This window comes from Mauremys mutica, chromosome 13 (genome assembly GCF_020497125.1).
Source record: "Mauremys mutica isolate MM-2020 ecotype Southern chromosome 13, ASM2049712v1, whole genome shotgun sequence".
Lineage (NCBI taxonomy): Eukaryota > Metazoa > Chordata > Testudines > Geoemydidae > Mauremys > Mauremys mutica.
The window spans coordinates 37,840,330-37,862,658 of NC_059084.1; the positions used below are offsets into that span (position 1 = coordinate 37,840,330).

General features: G+C 52.2%; 2 protein-coding genes across 2 annotated transcripts; both read left to right on the forward strand.

Moving 5' to 3' along the window:
• The first annotated feature begins 365 nt into the window (after positions 1 to 365).
• On the forward strand, positions 366 to 11,266 carry LOC123348357 (ribonuclease-like). The gene is made up of 2 exons (XM_044985875.1): positions 366 to 479; positions 10,811 to 11,266. The coding sequence occupies exons 1-2, from the start codon at positions 366 to 368 to the stop codon at positions 11,264 to 11,266; spliced, it is 570 nt and encodes a 189-aa protein (XP_044841810.1).
• Positions 11,267 to 13,826: 2,560 nt separating this feature from the next.
• Positions 13,827 to 18,787, forward strand: LOC123347183 (ribonuclease-like). The gene is made up of 2 exons (XM_044984558.1): positions 13,827 to 13,872; positions 18,187 to 18,787. The coding sequence occupies exon 2, from the start codon at positions 18,211 to 18,213 to the stop codon at positions 18,637 to 18,639; it is 429 nt and encodes a 142-aa protein (XP_044840493.1). The 5' UTR covers positions 13,827 to 13,872; positions 18,187 to 18,210; the 3' UTR covers positions 18,640 to 18,787.
• Positions 18,788 to 22,329: the final 3,542 nt, after the last annotated feature.

Consider the following 22,329-nt stretch of genomic DNA (forward strand, 5'->3'; position numbering starts at 1 on the left):
GGCTGGGAAGAGGGACAGAAAAACAGGGTGTGGGGTCATATCAGCCAATGTAAGTGGCCCAGCTCTGGCAGTTGGGCAGAACTTACCCACAGAAAAGAGACTGACTTTATCTACATCTGGCAGAAACCCTTGATATGTGGTTTGGAGGCAGCCATCAATCTGAGCTGGCCAATGCACAATGAAGTGCGAGAAGGAGAGCGGAGGACGTGATTTCACTGAAATGGGCAGAGGAGGACTTCCAGGAGAAACCAGCAATGAGGCAGTTTGCAGATATTTGGCTGGACTTGCAGAGGAGTGAAAGACAGCCCAGGACACCCTGAGAGGCTGTACGACTTGCCACAGATTTTGAATCTTGCCTTTTAGCCATGAATGAGAAGAGGAAGAATCTGCTGGCGAGCAAGATGGAGGCTGATCGCCATGAGGCCTGCAAGTGTGGATCTGTGTCTACAGCGTATGATGGAGAAGGGGATTCTAGTCTGGTTCATGGCATTTGTGCGCTATTAGAAAAAGGGATACATTTGGTTTGTAAAAAAAAAGGGGAAATTGGCAATAATGCAAGAATTAAGGGAAGTGGTTCTGTTAAATGCTGGCACTGTGACAAAACTGGCCATAAAAAAAACTGTTGGCATCAAAAATGTCTCGTGAAATCCCCCAAAATGGGGGGGCACACGAAGCTGAAGGGGCACAACTTGGGTGACAAGGATCAGCTCCACGGCTAGACGTGAGGTGTTACCCATCGATGATGGGGGTTTGGCTACTGATCTGTGTGTAATAGGACACCGGCTCAAACGTTAACAGGTTTTAGACCAGACTAAAGCGCTAACAAGGGGAGGGACTCGGGGATCCAAACCTGGCCCACCTTACTGGGGAATGTTCCCCCATCCAAACACCGGGACAACTGGATTTAAAAACTGGCTGAATCTGAGCAAGAAGATGGGGTAGCCAAGAGGATGAGCTAATAACTGGATGGTTCATAACTGTGCAATAAATCATTAGATCGTAGGATCACGTGCCAGGGAAGGTGTCCTACACATTCATCCGGCGGAAATTCCCTTACAAGCTGCGGCTCGGGTGAAGCAAAGAGTTTGGGGTGAACAAGTTGTCCTAAACCAGAATAGCAGCTTCAAGAGATGGTGGCTTGCCAGCAAAGTAAAGATCGGGGAGTGGTTGTTTTGAGACCCAAGCTCTCGGGGGAATCTTAGCTCCAGCACAGAGCTGTGCAGTTAAATAGGGAACAGCAGAACAGTCTGACAGAATTTCTGATTAGAATCAGGAGCTGGTCTCCCAGTCCAAGGAGGACAGAGGTTGCAGTGCACTGGTCCAGGCCCTGATACTGGGGGAAACTGGCCCATTGAATAGCCCTTCAACGGTCACCAGTAGCTAATAGGGACGAGGCATTACAGGCCATCGAGGGAATATATCAGGAAGGTATAAGTGAACCTGACATGCTTCTCTAAGTCTGTCTGTTATACCTAGATATCTTGGTGCATGTTAAGAGCATAAGAACGGCCATAGTGAGTCAGACCAAAGATCCATCTAGCCCAGTATCCTGTCTGCCAACAGTGGCCAATGCCAGGTGCCCCAAAGAGAATGAACAGAACAGGGAATCATCAGGTGATCCATCCCCTGTCGCCCATTCCCAACTTCCGGCAAACAGAGGCTAGGGACACCATTCCTGCTCATCCTGGCTAATATCCTCCATCAATTTATCTAGTTCTTTTTTGAACCCTGTTATAGGCTTGACCTTCACAACATCATCCTGAATTCCCTCAGTGTGGAGGGAATTTCCACTGACGAAAAGGAAAACTGAGGCCGGGCAGATCTGGCCAACTTGCGGCTGTGCTGAGCTCTGCAGAAGGTTCATTTGTGGGCTGCCAACATTGCAAACAGCTGCACAGGCTGGGAGAGAAAAGGGAACCAAGTGGTCAGCAGAGCATGAGGTAGCATTTGCAGAGCTGACCAGGGCCGTTGCGAGTTGTCCTCTTTGGGTATCCATGTTTCAAAATCCCTTTTGCATTGCACACCGAGGCTGGCACCTACGGTTTGAGGGCAGAAATGACACAACGGCACAAAGGACTAGAGAGGATGGTGGCTTATTACAGCCCAAGCCTGAGTTCTTCTGAGAGAAAGTATTGCATCACCTGAAAGGAGCTAGCAGCAACGGTTACGTTTTCATCATGATTTACATGGGAGGAAGCTGGCAGCCAGGACAGACCATGATTCCCTGCAATGGCTCTTTCCAGTTCCAGACATCTGAGAGGCAGCTTGCCAGGTGGGAAGAGGAATGGCAGTGCTACAAATTCACAATCCCACCCAGGCCTGGGAATGTCAACACCTTGTCCAGATGCCCTTGTTCATAGATAGGGCCCTACCAAATTCACAGCCATGAAAAATGTGTCACGGACCATGAAATCTGGTCTTCTCCCATGAAATTTGGTCTTCTGTGTGCTTTTACCCTACACTATACAGATTTTATGGGGGAGAACAGCATTTCTCAAATTGGGGGTCCTGACCCAAAAGGGAGTTGCAAGGTTATTTTAGGGGGGTCATGGTATTGTCACCCAGATTTCTGCACTGCCTTCAGAACTGGGTGGCTGGAGAGTGATGGCTGTTGGCCGGGTACCCAGCTCTGAAGGGAATGCCCTGCCAGCAGCAGCGCAGAAGTCAGGGTGGCAATACCATACCATGCCATCCTTACTTCTGTGCTGCTGCCTTCAGAGCTGGGCAGCCCGAGAGCATTAGCTGCTGACTGAGGGCCCAGCTCTGCAGGCAGCATCGCAGACGTAAGGGTGGCGCTACCATACCAGGCCATCCTTATTTCTGCGCTGCTGCTGCTGCTGGTGGCAGCTCTGCCTTCAGAGCTGAGCTCCAGCCAGCAGCTGTTGCTCTCCAGTTGTCCAGCTCTGAAGGCAGCGCTGCCACCAGCAGAAGCACAAAAGTAAGGGTAGAGGTACCACAACTCCCCGCTATAATCACGTTGCCACCCCACATGCACACGGCCCCTTTTTGGGTCAGTGCCCCTACAATTACAACTCCATGCAATTTCAGATTTAAATAGCTGAAATCACGAAATGCACAATTTTTAAAATCCTATGACCGTGAAATTGACCACAATGCACCATGAATTTGGTAGGGCCCTATTCATAGATTCATAGATTCCAAGGCCAGAAGGCACCACTGTCATCATCTACTCCGACCTCTTGTATAGCACAGGCCAGAGTCTTCTCTGAACTCTCTGCAATGTATCAACATCCTTCTTCAATTGTGGGCACCAGAAGTGGACACAGTATTTTAGCAGCCGTCACACCAAGGCCAAATACAGAGGTTAAATAATCTCTCTGCTCCTACTTAAGATTCCCCTGTTTAGGCATCCCAGGATGGCAGTAGCTCTTTTGGCCACAGAGTCACACTGGGAGCTCATGTTCAGCTGATTATCCATCATGACCCAAATCTTTTTCAGAATCACGGCTTCCCGGGATAGAGTCCCCCATCCCATAAGTGCTCCTGGCATTCTGTGATCCTAGATGTATCTAGTTACATTTCGCTGTATTAAAAAACACTGTTGCAGGGGCAGCTAATTGTAAACACGCTCTAGGCAGGAGAGCAAGGTGTTGGCTTCTCCAGGGGATGCGGGTACTGAGGAGTGACGGCTGGCTCCTCTCGTCCCATAATCTGCACAAGTGCAAATGTCACGGTTCATCAACTGGAATGCTGGACGTGAGTTTGCAGGAATTGTCACTGAGTAATTAAAAGCTTCCACAGGGTAGATCTGGATACAGCACAGTGCGTGACTGCAAAATCATTTGGCGAATGCAGTCACTGGGGAAGCTGGTATCCCCTAAGAATCCCGCGGTCAAAGCTTTCCAGGGAAATGTAGAGTTAGAAAATGGCCTATTGTCTAGGAGATGGGAGAAACCAGCGGGTGATGGCTACAGGGACCAGCTGGTTGCACCAGATATATTGAAAAAGGAAGTTCTGAGGCTATGTCGTGATCTTAAAACTGCTGGACATTTGGGGATTGCAAGAACCTTATTCAAGCTGAGAGAGAATTTGTAGCGGGTGAAATGCAGGCAGGATGTGGAAGGGTGGTGTAAAAAATGGGATGCACGAATTGCAAAGAAGGTTGCCCCTGAAACTGGGAGAAATGCTTTGCAGCATGGTCTTGTGGGGGCACCAATGGAGAGCACTGCCTTTGATGTTCTCGGGCCCTTGTCTAAGACACAGGCCAGCTGTCAATATCTGCTGGGAGCTATGGACTGCTTTGCAGACTGGCCTGAGGTTTACACAATCAGAAATCAAAGGGCCGCGACAGGAGCCGCGATCCTAATGAATGAATTCTTCACCAGCTTTGGGGTCCTTTGTGAAGTACATACAGATCAAGGGAGAAACTTGGAATCCCAAGGATCACAGCTGGGGAAATCGAGGCTGGAAACATTGTGACAGAGATGAGTTTTCCATTAGACCCCCAATAGGTGGGATCTCCCTCAGCCAGCAGATTTCACAGAAACAATAGACGTTCGTTCCTCAGGGACTTGCAGAAAGAAGCCCCTGCAGGATCAGGGCCAGCTCCAGGTTTTCTGCCGCCCCAAGCGGAAAAAAATAAAATAAAAGCCACGGCAGCGCAATCGCACCGCTCCACTCTTCATTGGCAATTCTGCAGTGGGTCCTTCACTCCGAGAGGGACTGAGGGATCCACCGCCAAATTGCCACCAAAGACCCGGATGTGCTGCCCCAATAGCGGCCAGAGGGCCACCCCTTGGTATTGGCCGCCCCAAGCACCTGCTTCTTTAGCTGGTGCCTGGAGCCGGCCCTGTGCAGGATAGACAAGAAGCTGGATATGAGTCGACGGTGTGCCCTTGTTGCCAAAAAGGCTAATGGCATTTTGGGCTGTATAAGTAGGGGCATTGCCAGCAGATCGAGGGATGTGATCATTCCCCTCTACTCAGCACTGGTGAGGCCTCATTTGGAGTTGTGTGCCCAGTTTTGGGCCCCACACTACAAGAAGGATGTAGAAAAATTGGAAAGAGTCCAGCGGAGGGCAACAAAAATGACTAGGGGGCTGGAGCACATGACTTATGAGGAGAGGCTGAGGGAACTGGGATTGTTTAATCTGCAGAAGAGAAGAGTGAGGAGGGATTTGATAGCAGCCTTCAACTACCTGAAAGAGGGTTCTTGAGATGAAGCTAGGCTGTTCTCAGTGGTAGCAGATGACAGAACGAGGAGCAATGGTCTCAAGTTGCAGTGGGGGAGGTTTAGGTTGGATATTAGGAAAAACTATTTCACTAGGAGGGTGGTGAAGCACTGGGATGGGTTCCCGAGGGAGGTGGTGGAATCTCCTTCCTTAGAGGTTTTTAAGGTCAGGCTTGACAAAGCCCTGGCTGGGATGATTTAGTTGGGGATTGGTCCAGCTTTGAGCAGGGGGTTGGACTAGATGACCTCCTGAGGTCCCTTCCAACCCTCATACTCTATGATTCTATGGATAAAAGGAAATCAGGCAGTAATTTTTTTTGCGGGGGTGGGGGGTGAAAATATCTTGACAGAAGGATACTAGGGGGCAGATTTTTAAAGGTATTTAGTGATCTAGTAGGATTTTCAAAGCCGTTAGGCATCTGAGTGCCTAAATACCTTTAAAAGTCTGGCCACATGTAACTATGCAAATAGTGAAATTTGTAATTTGTTACATTATGTCTCTTCTGCCTCTGTCTGGGGTTGGTTGCTTAGGAGGTCCCCATTTTAGGCTCCACTGAGACGATGGGCAAAGCTAAGACGGGGCCAAGAGGCGTTGTTGTGGATTAGGTTAAATCTTGGAAGTGATCAGTGTATCAGACGTGCTTCATCATTGATTAAATGTAAGAAATAACTAAGCTCTTTTATTGAAGCAGCTAGCTGAAACAATAGCAGCCTCCACCCAAAACACAAGCACATGTGAGGTATATGTGGGACCAGTGGTTTTGCTGGGGATTGTTTAGTGGAGGGGAAGTATATCTGTAAAAGAAGTAGAGGAAACAGCAGAGAAGCTGACAGAGAAGCAGCAGAAAGCCAAAGACACAGTTAGAATAAGCTCTGGGAACATGGCCCAGAGAAAAACCTAGAGAGAGAGAGAGATTTTGAGCAGAGTGTTGCCTGGAAAGGGGTCTGGAACTGTGCGCAAAGAAACCGTCTTCTGCTCTTTGCTTCCTCCTTTGTGCAGGGAAATAGGACTTTGTACAGAGTTTCTAAATAAACAGAATTGAATCAAAGAAATGCGTAACTCTATCCAATTTCTCCTTCTAGCAGAAACAACCTGCTAGACCCCAAATTTAGACTAACTGTTGTTGTGTTAACTAGAGCTATAAATGTACCCTAATTGTGACCTCAACAGAGCAAAGTGAGTGAAAAATTCATAAAGTGACACAATAAAAGCAAATGCTGATGGGAAAGGACACAAAAGGAACACAGAGAGTGAATTAGTTTAAACAAAAGGGTCTCCCCATATAACTTGAGGCCTGTGTTAAGATCATGCCTGGTACACGAGAGAAGTGTGGGACTGGGAATCGGTGAACTGATATTTGTGTGTTGGAAATTAGGCCTAACTGGTGAATTAAATAACAAGGAGATGGGCTGTGCCATGCATCACTCCCTTTGGGGTCCTCAGAAAGAGACCCTGGCTAGCACAGCACTGGCTGACTGAAAGAAGGGGATGGAACAAGCTCCACCATCATGTCTGCCACCCCCAACATCTCCTGACCATCTCTACCCTCATCCTAAGATATGTTCTGACCGAACCAGACCTGCCCGTGTGAGTCAACACCAGAGACAGAAGCTGCATTTCTCCCTTTGCTGTTCTTCTCTCTCCCCTTTTCTGTGTGTTTGCCTTGTTTTGTCTTAAGGGAAGTTGGATGGGACTTTAACAATAGCAGCCGTGACAGCGCCAACCAATCTCAACTAATGGCTCTTCTCTCCAAAGAAGACACCAATTACCATCTTTAATGCCATCTCAAAGCCTGCCACATGGAGGCCGGGGGTTCCTTATAAAACCTCTCTGCAGCTAGAGAGAAGGGGAATAAAGGATTGTCACGGAGTGTGGGGGAGTCAGGGCCCTGCACCCCCCACTTCCTGCGATTCACCGTGACTCTCAGCCAGCCAGTAAAACAGAAGGTTTATTTGACAACAGGACACAGTCCCAAGCAGGGCTTGTAGGTACAACCAGGACCCCTCAGCCAGGTCCCTCTGGGGAGCAAGGATCTTAGACCCCAGATTTGGGGTTTCCTGCATCTTCCCAGCCAGCCCAAAACTGAAACCAAAAACTCCTCCAGCAGGTTCTCTCCTCCTCCTTCTCTCCCCCACTCCCTTTGTCCAGTTTCCTGGGCAAACTCGCCCCACCCCTCTTCCTGGCTCAGGTTACAGGCTCAGGTACCGTCCCTCACCTAAAGTCATCCCCTGCTCTCCCATCCCCCATGCAGACAGTCCCAGTAAAACTAAAGGACATTCCCAGGTCAATCCACCCCGCTCACTACTGGGTCACAAGGTTGGTGTTTGAAATGAAAGCCAGGCTTGATACTTTACATGTCGCCTGCTTCAACTGTTTGTCCTCCTTTTCCTGAGCCTGAACAGAAGGTTTACAAATATCCATAGCGGTGTGTTTGCCATGGGACAGAGCAGGCCAAGAGCTCTGGGTCCCCGAACCTTCATTACAAATGTTGAACTGTTTCAGGGTCATGCTTTGGCTCCTGGGGTCCATGCACTGCAGCGCTACATCCCTGTTTATCCCCCCAAGGACTGAATTCCACCTTCTAGCCACAGCAATCTGCGATGGCAGAGGGGTGACCTCACATCTGGCTGCACGGAAACACAAGCTGTTCGATGGGGCAGAGCTCGCGGAGCAATCCACACGGCTTTGTCTGGCAGTCGTGTGGCCCCAATTTGGGCATTTTTCCTTCTGATCCACCATCTGTTCAGGGCCTTCAATGGAATCCTTTTTCCTCCTAAAGTCACACACCCCTCAACCCTGTTCCTTTGCTGATTTCCCCAGCCTCAGCCCATTGCCCCAGAGTTGGGAAACTTCCCCTGTGTGTGGAGGATCTTCCCAACCGTCATGGTGACAGCAGCCTGCCACAGACCACAAGGGCCAGAGGGGATCGTATCCGATACCTGCGACATCCCAACCACCAACTGACATCCGTGGAGCCAGCGGGGCTGGGCAGTGCAGGACAGGCCCTGGGCCTTGCTCACTGCCCAGGATGGGCTGGGGCTGGTCCAAGCTGAGGGGGTCATGGGCAGCCCCATTAGGGCCAGATATGGGCCTGTCCCGGGACTGTGGGGGTGTCAAAGCCCCACGCCCATGAGCACCGGAGAACACTACAGGGTGAAGGGGACAGGACCGGTGTAGAGGAGCCTGGCAGGGCCCCCATGGCCGGTGCCAGTGGAGAGGGATGGCTGGGAACCAGCTTTGGAGCCAGCCAGCCCAGCCCACCAGGATCCCCCTGGGCCCAGCCCAGCCTGCCCTGGATCCCCCTGGGCCCAGACAGCCCAACCTGCCCTGGATCCCCCTTGGGCCCAGCCAGCCCAGCCTCCCCCAGATCCCCCTGGCCCAGCCAGCCCGGCCTCCCCCAGATCCCCCTGGCCCAGCCAGCCCGGCCTCCCCCAGATCCCCCTGGGACCAGCCAGCCCGGCCTCCCCCGGATCCCCCTGGCCCAGCCAGCCCGGCCTCCCCTACTTCAACAGGACACATCAGGGGATCAGATAGCGACAAAGTCGGCTGGTGAGAAAGCCCCAGATCAGCCAGACACAAGGACAAATGTGCCCCGGGCCCAGAGTGACACAAACACACTGACAACACCCCCTCCCCAGACACACTTTGAACACACACACAATTTATTTCAGTTCAGTGACACTGCACAGACCTGGCAGGTTGGGCAGAGGATACCCCAGCCTGGAAGAGAGCCAGTCCCGGGTGGGGTGTTACTGGCAGCCAGGGGTGTCCAGGACAGGGCTACACACTGTGCTGGGGGGTTGTGTGTGTTCAGCTGTGTAACACTCCCCTGGCACCACAAACTCTTCAGGGCGTGTGTTACACATCCAGAGACACACACACATCCTGCACAGATACAAACGCTCAGATAAACATGCACACCCGTATTCACTTCTCACACACGTACACACTCACACCCCCATTCATAGCCATTGGTTAGACACCACCCTCATACACTCACACACACACACTCCTGCACACTGCTCACATGCACACTCACCTGTGCTGTTCAGATACACACACACACACACACTCGTGCACTGGACACTGCTCTCTCCCTCACGCACACACACACACACACTGCAGGGGGCAGGGGGCAGCCCCAGGAAAGATGACGCCAAGCCCCATCCAGTCCCTACCCAACCCCCCATGTCCCATCCAGCCCTCGCCCTTCCCCCTGGCCCTGAGCCTTGGGTGCAACTGGGGGGAGGGGCAGGACTGTGATCCAAGAATCTGCTGGGCACAGGCCAGGCCTGCCCCTCCCCTGGATGGGTCACTGCCCCTCTTGATGCCCAGGGATCTGATCAGGGACCCTGGGCAGGGACTAGCTTGGGGTTGTGGTTATGGGGTATCCAGGGCACCCAGGTTAAACCTGTAATGGGGTGGATTCACTGGGGCACCTGGGTATGGACTCCTGGATTTGAACCTGGCTCTGGGAGGTGTGTGGGATCGCATGGATTAGAGCTCAGGGAGACTGAAAGCCAGGACTCCTGGGTTCCATTTCCATTCTTGGGGAAACACTGGGTTGAGGATCACAGAGGCAGGTGCACCAAACACTGGGGCTGTGAGGCTCACATTGTCTCAGGACCCTGCCCTGTGCCCGCTTCCCCCCCAAAATCACTGTCCTAGTCTGCATCTCTGGTCCCCGCAGTGGGAGGGGCTGCTGCACCCCAACTGCCTGATCAGGCTCTATATAATGACACCCAAAGGGGAAGGAGACTGAGAGATACTCAGCTTTGCTGGCAGCTGGATCCATCTCTGACGGGAGCCCCAGGACTCGGGTGAGCTGAGAACAGACCCAGCCGGGGGGAAACGCAGAGGGAGGGGCACTGCAGATTGACTCTGGGGGACTGGGAGCAGAATCCGGCCCTGACCACATGGCACTTAGGCAGTGACTCCGCATTGGCCCTGGGGACTGAGATCAGAAACTTGGCAAGAGAGTGAGAGGAACACGGGGGGACATGTGGACTCAGGACTCCTGGGTTCTCACCCCGGCTCTGGAAAGGGAGTGGCGTCTAGTGGTCACAGGAAGGGTGGCTGGAACTGGGAGTCAGGACACTGGATGCACTGCAGACAAAGCAGTAACGCTGACAGTTCAGTTCCTGGCCAGCTGCTCTGCTCGTCCTGTGTCTCCACTGGGTCTAGGATCCCTGGGGTTCATTCCCTGTTTCTTAGAATGCGGATTTCCAAGACCCCCCCGGAGTCTCCAGGCCAAACCCTGGGGTGTGTCCATGGGACTTGGAACCCCAGAGGGAGCTGAAAACCCCCAACGCTAACTTCTCTCTGCTCAGTTTCCCCACCTGTAACGGGGGGAGAAGAACCCTTCCCTTCCCTGCTCCCTGCGCAGCGTGAGCGCTGCCTGCATTTCACTCTGTGTCTGCGACACTCTGAGCAGAAAGGGGCCCTGATCTTTGTCAGGGTCTGTGCAGCACCTGGCACAGCGGGGTCCTGATCTCGGTCAGGTTATTCAGGCTTTAGAGATAGAATCAGTTGGCAGGGGAGGGTTTAGGGTTCCATGGAGAAGGCAAATCCCCACTCCACGCTGTCTCCATCTATTTCCCTCCCCACACCTCACCTCAGGTCGATCCAGTGACAGACAGGGCCACGGCCCTGAGGGGATCCTGCCCCTTCCTTTTCCTGACCCTGGCCCAGAACATTGTACTACCCAGCAGCTGCCAGCGGTTTGTGAGCGAACACGTTGATTTCCCCAAGACCAGACCCCCCACTGACCAGAGCTACTGCAAAGCCATGATGCGGCGCCTCAGCCTGACCCACTCTGGCTGCAGACCCAGCAACACCTTCATCCATGCTCCCACCAGACAGGTTGGAGCCATTTGCAGCCGCAAAGGGAGATGCGTCTACCCCAGCCTCAACCAGTGCGACAGCCTCACAGCCTTCCGCCTCACCACGTGCCTGCTGGTGTTCAGCCCCCGCCGCCCACCGCGCTGTATATACAGGGAAATACCCCAGACCCGCAGGATCCGCGTGGCCTGTAACCAGCAGCAGCAGCCCGTGCACTTCCTCAGAATCCTGTAGATCCCAGGCGTCAGCAATGGGCTGGGAGCAGAGGGGTCCCTGCTCCGTCTCTCACTCCTGGGTAGCCCCCTGTCACTGGGAGCTCCCTGCCCCTCCTGCACAACACCCGCCATGAGTCTCCACAGGGACATTCAGTGTCTCCCCTTATTCCGCAGGCCGGCAGCTTCGGGCTTGTGGGAGGATTTACCACACTGGGCGTCCGGTTCCCATCCACATGAGTGAAAATCCAGGTATCCAGCCCCCTCTCCCCCAGCCCAGCTGGCACTGAGACCCGCAGCCTGAGCCCAGCACCCCCTTGCTGGGTGCCCATCATTCAGTACAGCCAGACCCCCTTTCCCCCATTGGGTATCGGGGGCAGGTTGCGGGAGAAGATTGTCCCAGGCGGGGCCCTGGAAGCTGTCCCTGAGTTTTCTTTCCTTGCTGCTTCTTGCAATAAAACACTTTCCTGCCAGTGCAGAACCAGTCGGTGTGTTTGGGAGGCTGGGGGCATTTTGCCTTGCTGAGCCTGATGCTGAGCTGTGGGGTGTGAAGTGAAGGAAACGCTCCAGGAAGAAACGAAACCTGCACGGGGAGGGGTGTCCTGTTCTGGGTATGGACAAAGGGGCCGGGGGTGACACGGAGGGACTGAGACGCACCCTGATCCTTTCCCGAGGAGACAAACCTCAACTTGGCCTATCTCTGGAAGGAGGGTCCCAGCCAGCCTGGCTGGACATCACTGCAAAGGCTGTGGGTGGGAAACTTCCTTAGCCAGGAACGTGTCCTCTTTGCTCGCTCTCAGCTCTCCCAGGTGGGCTCTGCACCCCGTGGGCATCCAGCCATGACATTTCCCATCACCTCCCCCAGCTCTTACTGCCTAAATTCCAACACCCCCCTGCCTCGCCGACTTCCCCAGCCTCAGCCCAGGGGCCTCGGGGTTGTGAAACTTTGCCTGTATGTGCAGGGTTTCCCCTCCCCCCTGTCCCAGGGAGAGCGACCTGCCCCAGACCACGGGGAGGGACCCAGCAATGGCCCAACCACCAACTGATGCCCAGGGAGCTAGTGGGGTTGGGCAGCGCGGGACAGGCGTTCGGGCCTCGCTCCCTGCCCAGGATGCTCTGGGGCCAGACCAGGCTGACGGGGTCGTGGGTAGCCCCAGTAGGACCAGATCTGGGCCTTCCCCGGGACTGTGGGGGTGTCAAAGCCCCGAGCCCATGAGCACAGAGGACACTGCAGGAGAATGGGACAGGAGCCGGTGCAGAGAGGACCTGGCAGGGCTCCACAGTCGGTGCCAGTGGAGAGTGGTGGCTGGGAACTGGCCCCTGGAGCCAGCCCCTCCCCGGTCGTTATCTGTGGGGTCCGAGCAAGTCAGGGGGAAAAGACAGAGAAGAAACAGAGCATCAGACTGGACAGTGTATCCAGCCACCCCTGTCTGCCCCAGATCCTCCTGGGCCCAGCCAGCCCGGCCTGTTCCAGATCCCCCTAGGCCAAGCCTGGCCTCCCCTACTATAACAGGGGCTCAGATGGCAACAAGATCACTGGTGAGAAAGCCCGAGATCAGCCAGACACAGGCACAAATGCACCCCAGGTACAGAGTGACATAAACACACTGAGAAAACACCCATACACACACATGCACTTTGCACACACACGAACACACAATTTATTTCAGTTCAGTGACACTGCACAGGGTTGGCAGGTTGGGCAGAGGATACCCCGGGCCGGAGGAGAGCCAGCGTTGCAGGCAACCAGAGGCCATCCAGGATGAGATTACAATCTGTGCTGGGGTGTTGTGTCCGGTCAGCTCTGTAACACTCCCCTGGCACCACAAACTCTACCGGGGTTGTGTTACACACCCAGAGACACTCTCAACACAGACACACACACTCATGCACACCCGTACACACTGCCCACATACACACTGCTCACATACACACTCCTGCACACTGTTCACTCACTCACACACAAACACATACACTCTGCAGAGGGCAGGACACAGACCCAGGAGACAGGACACCAAGCCCCAGCCAGTTCCCATCCCGCCCATACCCCCTCCAGCCCTCACCCTTCCCCCTGGCCCTGGGGTTCAGGTGCAGCTAGGGGGTGGGGGGAGGACTGTTATCCAAGAATCTGCTGGGCACAGGCCAGGCCTGCCTCTCCCCTGGATGGGTCAGTGCCCCTCTTTTGATGACCTGCTCAGGAAACCTGGGGAGGGTCCAGGTGGGGGTTGTGGTTATGGGGTACCCAGGGCACCCAGGTTATACCTGTTACAGGGTAGGTTCACTGGGGCAGCTGGGTAAGGACACCTGGGTTCGAACCAGGCTCTGGAAGGGGAGTGGAGTCTTGTGGATTAGAGCTCAGGCAGGCTGGAAGCCAGAACCCCAGGGTTCAGGTGCACCAGATACAGGGGATGTGGGGTTCTCAGTGTCTCAGGACCCTGCCCTGTGCCTGCTTCCCCCCTAACTCCCTGCCACACCCAGCACTTCTGGGCCCCTCAGTGGGAGGAGCTGCCCCACTCCTCCTCAACTGGTCGGGATTTATATAAGGGGCTTGGCGGAGGGAAGGAGAATTAGAAACTTTCAGCTCTGCTGGCAACTGGATCCATCTCTGACGGGAGCCCCAGGACTCAGGTGAGCTGAGAACAGACACAGCCAGGGGGGAAATGCAGAGGGAGGGCCACTGTGGATTGACCCAGGGGGGCTGGGAGCAGAATCCAGCCCTGACCCCATTGCACTCAGGGAGTGACTCTGCATTGACCCTGGGAACTGAGATCAGAAACTTGGCAAGAGAGTGAGAGGAACATGGGGGGGAGAGGGCATGTGGAGTCAGGATTCCTGGGTTCTCGCCCTAGCTCTGGGTGGCGAGTGGCATCTAGTGGTCAGAGGAAGGGCGGCTGGGACTGGGAGTCAGGACACTGGATGCACTGCAGACAAAGCAGTAACACTGAGTTCAGTTCCTGGCCGGCTGCTCTGCTCGTCGTGTGCCCCCACTGGGTCTAGGAGCCTGGGGTTCATTCCCTGTTTCTTAGGATGTGGATTTCCAAGTCCCCCCCAGATGCAGGCCAAACTCTGGGGTGTGTCCATGGGACTTGGGAAGCCAGAGGGAGCTGAAAACCCCCAACGCTAACTTCTCTCTGCTCAGCCTCCCCACCTGTAACGGGGGGAGAAGAACCCTTCCCTTCCCTGCTCCCTGCGCAGCGTGAGCGCTGCCTGCATTTCACTCTGTGTCTGGGACACTCCGAGCAAAAAGGGGCCTTCATCTCAGTCGGGGTCTGTGCAGCACCTGCCAGAATGTGGCCCATTCCCAGCTTCTGGCAAACAGAGACTAGGGACACCACCCTGCCCATCCTAGCTAATAGCCATTGATGGACGTATCCTCCATGAATTTTAGTTCTTTTCTGAACCCTGTTATAGTCTTGGGCTTCATAACATCCTCTGGCAAGGAGTTCCACAGGTTGACTGCACGTTGTGTGAAAAAATACTTCCTTTTGTTTGTTTTAAACCTGCTGCCTATTAATTTCATTTGGTGGCCCCCAGTTTCTGTGTTATGAGAAGGAGTAAATAACACTTCATTATTTACTTTCTCCACACCAGTCATGATTTTACAGACCTCTGTCATATCCCCCCTTATTCATCTCTTTTCCATGCTAAAAAGTCTCAGTCTTATTAATCAATCCTCATACAGCAGCCTTTTCATACCCTAATCATTTTTGTTGCCTTTTTCTGAACCTTTTCCAAGTACAATATATCTTTTGTGAGATAGGATGGCCACATCTGCACGCAGTATTCAAGATGTGGGCATACTTTGGATTTATATAGAGGCAACATGATATTTTCTGTCTTATTATCTATCCCTTTCTTAATGATTCCCAACATTCTGTTAGCTTTTTTGACTGCTGCTGCACATTGAGTGGATGTTTGTAGGGAACTATCCACAATGACTCCAAGGTTCTTTCTTGAGTGGTAACAGCTAATTTAGACCCCATCATTGTATATGTATAGTTAGGATTATGTTTTCCAATGTGCATTACTTTGCATTTATCAACATTGAATTTCATCTACCATTTTCATGCCTAGTCACCCAGTTTTGTGAGATCCCTTTGCAATTCTTCACAGTCTGCTTTGGACTTAACTACCCTTGTAACTTTGTATCATCTTAACACTTTGCCACCTCACTGTTTACCCCCTTTCCCAGATCATGTATGAATATGTTGAATAGGACTGGTCCCAGTACAGACCCCTGGTGGACACCACTATTTACCTCTCTCCATTCTGAGAACTGACCATTCATTCCTACCCTTTGTTTCCTATCTTTTAACCAGTTACCAGTCCATGAGAGAACCTTCCCTCTTATCCCATGACTGCTTACTTTGGATAAGAGCCTTTGGCAAGGGACCTTGTCAAAGGATTTCTGAAAGTCTAAATACACTATAACCACTGGATCCTCATTGTCCACATGCTTTTTGACACCCGCCCCCACCAAAGATTTCTAGTAGATTGGTGAGGCATGATTTCCCTTTACAAAAACCATGTTGACTATTCCCCCAAAATTATGTTCATCTAGGTGTCTGACACTTCTGTTCTTTACTATAGTTTCAAACAGTTTGCCCAGTACGGAAGTCAGGCTTACTGGCCTGTAATTGTGGGGGTCACCTCTGAAGCCCTTTTTAAAAATTGGCATCACATTAACTATCCTCCAGTCATTTGGTACAGATGCTAATTTAAATTATAGGTTACAGACTACAGTTAGTAGTTCTGTAGTTTTACATTTGAGTTCCTTCAGAACTCCTGCTTGAATCCCATCTGGTCCTGGTGACTTATTACTGTTTAATTTATCAATTTGTTCCAAAACCTCTTCTAATGACACCTCAATCTGGGACAGTTCCTCAGATTTGTCACCTAAAGAGAATGGCTCAGGTTTGGGAACCTCCCTCACATCCTCAACCGTGAAGACTGATGCAAAGAATTCATTTAGTTTCTCCACAATAGCCTCATCCCCCTTGAGTGCTCCTTTATCATCTTGATCATCCAGTGGCCCATCTAGTTGCTTAGCAGGCTTCCTGCTTCTGATGTACTTTAAAAAAATGTTGCTATTACTTTTTGAGTCTTTGGCTAACTGTTCTTCAAATTCTTTTTTGGCCTTCCTAATTACATTTTTGCACTTCATTTGCCAGAGTTTATGCTCCTTTCTATTTTCCTCACTAGGATTTAACTTGCACTTTTTAAAGGATGTCTTTTTGCCTCTCACTGCTTCTTTTACTTTGTTGTTTAGCCAATGTGGCTCATTTTTGGTTCTCTTACTATGGTGTTTAATTTGGGGTTTACATTTAAGTTGAGCCTCTATTATGGTGTCTTTAAAAAGTTTCCATGCAGCTTGCAAGGATTTCACTTTTGGCCCTTTACCTTTTAATTTCTGTTTAACTAACCTCCTCCTTTTTGTATAGTTCCTCTTTCTGAAATTAAACGCTACAGTGTTCAGCCACTGTGGTGTTTTCCCTGCCACATAAATGTTAATTTTAATTATATTATGGTCACTATTACCAAGGGGTCCAGCTATATTCACCTCTTGGACCTGATCCTGTGCTCCACTTAGGACTGAATCAGGAATTGCCTCTCCTCTTGTGGGTTCCAGGACTAGCTGCTCCAAGAAGCAGTCATTTAAGGTGTCAAGAAACTTTATCTCTATATTCCATCCTGTAGTAACATGCACAGGGGAGGGATAGCTCAGTTGTTTTGAGCATTGGCCTGTTAAACCCAGGGTGGTGAGTTCAATTTTGGAGGGGCATTCAGGGATTTGGGGCAAAAATCTGTCTGGGGATTGGTCCTGCTTTGAGCAGGGGGTTGGACTAGATGACCTCCTGAGGTCCCTTCCAACCCTCATATTCTATGATTCTACCCAGTCAATATGGGGATAGTTGAAATCCTCCTCTATTATTGAGTTTTTTATTTTAGTAGCCTCTCTAATCTCCCTGAGCATTTCACAGTCACTATCACCATCCTAATCAGGTGGTCAGCAATATATCCCTACTGCTGTATTCTTATTGTTCAAGAATGGAATTACTATCCATAGAGATTCGACAGTACTGTTTGGTTCATTTAAGATTTTTACTTCATTTGATTCTACATTTTCTTTCACATATAGTGCCACTCCCCCACCAGCACCACCTGTTCTGTCCTTCCGATATAGTTTGTACCCTGGTATTACTGTGTCCCATTGATTATCCCCATTCCACCAAGTTTCTGTGATGCCTATTATGTCAATCTCCTCATTTAATACAAGGCACTCTAGTTCACCCATCTTATTATTTAGGCTTCTAGCATTTGTATATAAGCACTTTAAAAACTTGTCACTAGTTAGCTGTCTGCCATTACATGATGTAACTGAATGAGACTTTTTTTCATTTGACTGTTTCTCATCAGATCCTACCTGTATTTTATCATCTTCCGTCCTCTCCTCCTTATTAGGACACAGTGAATCTCCATTAGTAGTGTGATAGTGTACCCCATAAGGCTTTATGGGGGGTGCTTACAAAGGTATATATGATGTAACTGGAATAGAGTTTTGCTACATATGCCATGTAACACTCTATTCCAGTTACATCATATATACCTTTGTAAGCAGCCCCCATAAAGCCTTATGGGGTACACTGTCACAAGTAGATCCTCCCCTAAGGGATGTCTCTGTCCGAATCATGTGCTCTTCCACACCTGTTAGCTTTTCCCCCAACCCTTAGTTTAAAAACTGCTCTACGACCTTTTTGATGTTAAGTGCCAGAAATCTGCTTCCATCTGACACAACAAGGACCCTGATCTCGGTTGGGGTCATGAAGCTTAAGGGGTGGAATGGCCTGGCAGGGGGAGGGGTTCAGGCCCAGGAGGTTCCATGGAGAAGGCAGATTCCCACCCCACGCTGTCTTCATCCATCACCCCCTCTCCCCACTGCAGGTTGATCCAGTGACAGACACAGCGATGGCCCCAAAGGGACCCCACCCCTTGCTCTTCCTGACCCTGGTCCTGCTGGCCGCCTGCCTGGCCCAACTCAGCGAAGGCGCCAACTACCGGCAGTTCCTGAACCGACATGTTGACTTCCCCAAGAGTGGCAACGATCGGCTCTACTGCAACCGCATAATGCAGCGCCGAGGGCTGACCCGCCCTGTCTGCAAACCCACCAACACCTTCATCCACGCCCCCGCCAACCAGGTCCAGGCCATCTGCACTTATGCAGGGAGATGCCACGGACGCAACTGCGACAGTAACGCATCCTTCAGCCTCACCATCTGCCGGGTGAGGCCCGGCTCCCGCCCGGGGCGCTGTGTTTACAGGGCCAGCACCCGGAACCGCAGGATCCGCGTGGGCTGTAGGCAGAGGCTGCCCGTGCACTTCGACAGAATCCTGTAGACCCCGGGCTCTGGCCATGGGCTGGGAGCAGGGAGGCCCCTGTTCCCCCGCTTTCGCTGCTGGGGGCTTTCCTGCCCCATCCCTGTCCCTGCCCCTCCTGGGACAATGTTTTCCACAAATACATTGAGTGTCTCCCCTTATCCCACAGGCCAGCAGCTTCAGGCCTGCGGGGGGGTTCCCATGCTGGGTGCCCAGTTCCCATCTGCACGAGTGAAAATCTAGGTGCCCAGCCCCCGCAGCAGGCACTGAGACCATCAGCCTGAGCCCAGCACCTGCCTCACTGAGTGCCCATTATATAGTACGGCTGCCCCCTCCCACCTGGCATAAATTGGGTATCGGGGGCAGGTTGTGGGCAGAAGATTGTCCCAGGCGGGGCCCTGGAAGCTGTCCCTGAGTTTTGTTTCCTTGCTGCTTCTTGCAATAAAACACTTTCCTGCCGATGCAAAACGAATTGGTGTGCTTGGCCTGTCTCTGAAAGCCTGGCTGGACAGCGCTGCAAAGGCTGTGGGTGAGCAAACTTCATCAGCCAGGAACGTGTCCTCTTAGCTCGCTCTCGGCTCTACCAGGCGGGCTCTGGGTTTAGTTCCCATGTAGCCATTTGCTTCCAGTACTTTTCCTTGTGACTCCACCAAGCGCTGATAAATAAACTTCCCCTGGATTTCAGTGTAGCCCATGCCAGCGCTGTGCGTCCGGGGGCAGGGGGCGGTGACCAGCAGGCCAACCAAAGGGGCACAAAGGGGGCAGTTGCCCGGGCAGGCAGCAGGGCTCTTAGGCGCACGTGGAGTGGTACTAGCACCAATGAAGGCAGCCAGGCGGGCATGTAGATGCCCTGGCCATGCCGGAAGAGGGCACCCAACCGCACAGCCTATGGTCATGATGCATCTTTGGCTACAAAGTTTTCAGGCAGTTCAGTATTTCACTATCAATAGGATTGGTCTCTGGCCAAAGAGACAAAGCCCCACATTCAGCACATGCATACAAATGATTTTTCCTCTCAATATAAGATAAAGTCCAATATTTTTCCGAGCAATGAAAATTTGTATTGTATGTTTTATTTCAACTTCCTCTTCCATAGCATATGTACTGTATGTGATCCTTCATAGCCTATAAAGAATTAATTTCATACTAAGTAGTTGAAGGCTTCTATCAAATCCCACTCATTCTTCTCTTCTGCAGACTAAATAATCCCAGTTCCCTCAGCCCCTCCTCATAAATCATGTGCCCCAGCCCCCTAATCATTTTCGTTGCCCTCCACTGGACTCTCTCCAATTTCATTCCATGATATATTTCATAGAATCATAGAATATCAGGGTTGGAAGGGACATCAGGAGATCATCTAGTCCAACCCCCTGCTCAAAGCAGGACCAATCCCCAACTAAATCATCCCAGTCAGGGCTTTGTCAAGCCTGACCTTAAAAACGTCTAAGGAAGGAGATTCCACCACCTCCCTAGGGAACCCATTTCAGTGCTTCACCACCCTCCTAGTGAAAAAGTTTTTCCTAATATCCAACCTAAACCTCCCCCACTGCAACTTGAGACCATTGCTCCTTGTTCTATCATCTGGTACCACTGAGAACAGTCTAGATCAGTGGTTCCCAAACTGGGGTTTGTGAAGGGCACACTGTTGACTCACATCCAACTTCTCGTCCACTGTAACCCCTAGGTCCTTTTCTGCAGAACTGCTGACTAGCCACTCGGTCCTTAGTCTGTAACAGTGAATGGGATTCTTCCGTCCTAAGTGCAGGACTGTGCACTTGTCCTTGTTGAACTTCATCAGATTTCTTTTGGCCAAATCCTCTAATTTGTCTAGGTCCCTCTGTATCCTATCCCTACCCTCCAGCCTATCTACCACTCCTAGTTTAGTGTCATCTGCAAACTTGCTGAGGGTGCAGTCCATGCCATCCTCCAGATCATTAATGAAGATATTGAACAAAACCAAACCCAGAACCGACCCTTGGGGCACTCTGCTTGATACCGGCTGCCAGTTGGAGCCATTGATCACTATGCGTATATTAATATATATATTAATTTAAATACATAATTCAAACTAACAATTTCTACATCTTATATTTAGGCTCACAATTTGTATAATACTGGTGCTGTAACTGGAAAAAAAGTTAACTACATCAAGCAACGCCACAACCTTCCTATAGTGGGTTCTAAATTGTTATAAATAGGATAAGAAGTAGTGTCATAAACCTTAGCCACCCCTTTCTGGAGGGGGTGGGCATTGAATGTTCTACCCTGGGGCTCGGAATTGCTGTTGGCAGGCCTGGTGACCAGAGAGGAACCTGAATTGGGCACCGCAGGGGGACACTCGGGGGTTGACATGTGCCTGTTGCTCCAGAAGAACGGCCATCCTTGGTCAGACGAACGAGCCAGTGGCCTGTCTCTGACAACGGCCGGTGCCAGATGGTGCGGGGGCAATGGACAGAGCAGGGCAGTTATAGAGTGATCCATCCCCTGCCAGCCAGGCCCATCTTCTGGCTTCTGCCCACCTGTAGAGGGACAGCGTACGCCGAGAGGGGAGGGTTTGTGTCACCCTTGGCCAGTGGAGTCAGGGAGCTGCCCCCAGCTGTCATAGACCCTCCTGATAAGGGTAGGGGGTGGCTCACAGCCCTGGGCACCCTGGGGAGGAGTCACCCTGTGGCATGGGGCAAAGTGGGAACAGAGGTGCATGCAGCCCCTGGCAGGAGGAGGGAATGGGGGACCCTGGTCTGGGGAGGGCACAATGGGGGGTATATGGAGACCCTGGGAAGGAAGAGATTGGGAGGAGTTGCAGGGGACCCTGAAGTGGGGGGGGCACCCATGGAGCTTGGGGGCGGAAAGGGGAGATGCAAGGAGCCCCGGGTGGGTATGGGTCCCGGGGTTGTGAAAGCTTCCCCTGTGTGTGCAGGGTTTTCCAAGCTGTCATGGTGACAGTTGCCTGCCCCAGTCCACAGGGAGCAAGAGGGGATCGTGTCTGACGCCTGCGACATCCCAACCACCAACCGACACCTGGCGAGCCAGGCGGGTTGGGCAGTGCGCAATGGGCCCTCGGGCGTTACCCTGCCCAGGCCACACTGCTAAGCTCATGGGCAGCCCCAATAGGGTCAGATCTAGGCCCCAGACCACAGGCAAGGGTCCAGCAATGTCCCAACCACCAACTGACACCTGGTGAGCCAGAGGGGATGGGCTTGGGCTGATCCAGGCTGACGGGGCCATGCAAGGGAATGGGACAGGATCTGGTGCAGAGGGGACCTGGCAGGGCCCCATAGCTGGTACCAGTGGAGAGGGGTGGCTGGGAACCAGTCCTGGGGCCTGCCCCTCGGTTGTTATCTGTGGGGTCTGGGCTGGTCTGGGGGAAAGACAGAGAAGAAACTGAGCATCAGACTGGACAGTGTATCCAGCCAGCCCAGCCTGTCCCAGATCCCGCTGGGCCCAGCCAGCCCCAGATCCCCCTGGGCCCAGCCAGCCCGGCCTGTCCCAGATCCCGCTGGGCCCAGACAGCCTGGCCTGTCCCAGATCCCGCTGGGCCCAGCCAGCCCTGAATCCCCCTGGGCCCAGCCAGCCCGGCCTGTCCCAGATCCCCCTGGGCCCAGCCTGCCTGGCCTCCCCTACTCCAACAGGACACATCAGGGGATCAGTTAGCGACAAGGAGACACAGAGAGTTCAGTCAGAAAGTTGGCAACCCTAACACTAACAGCACAC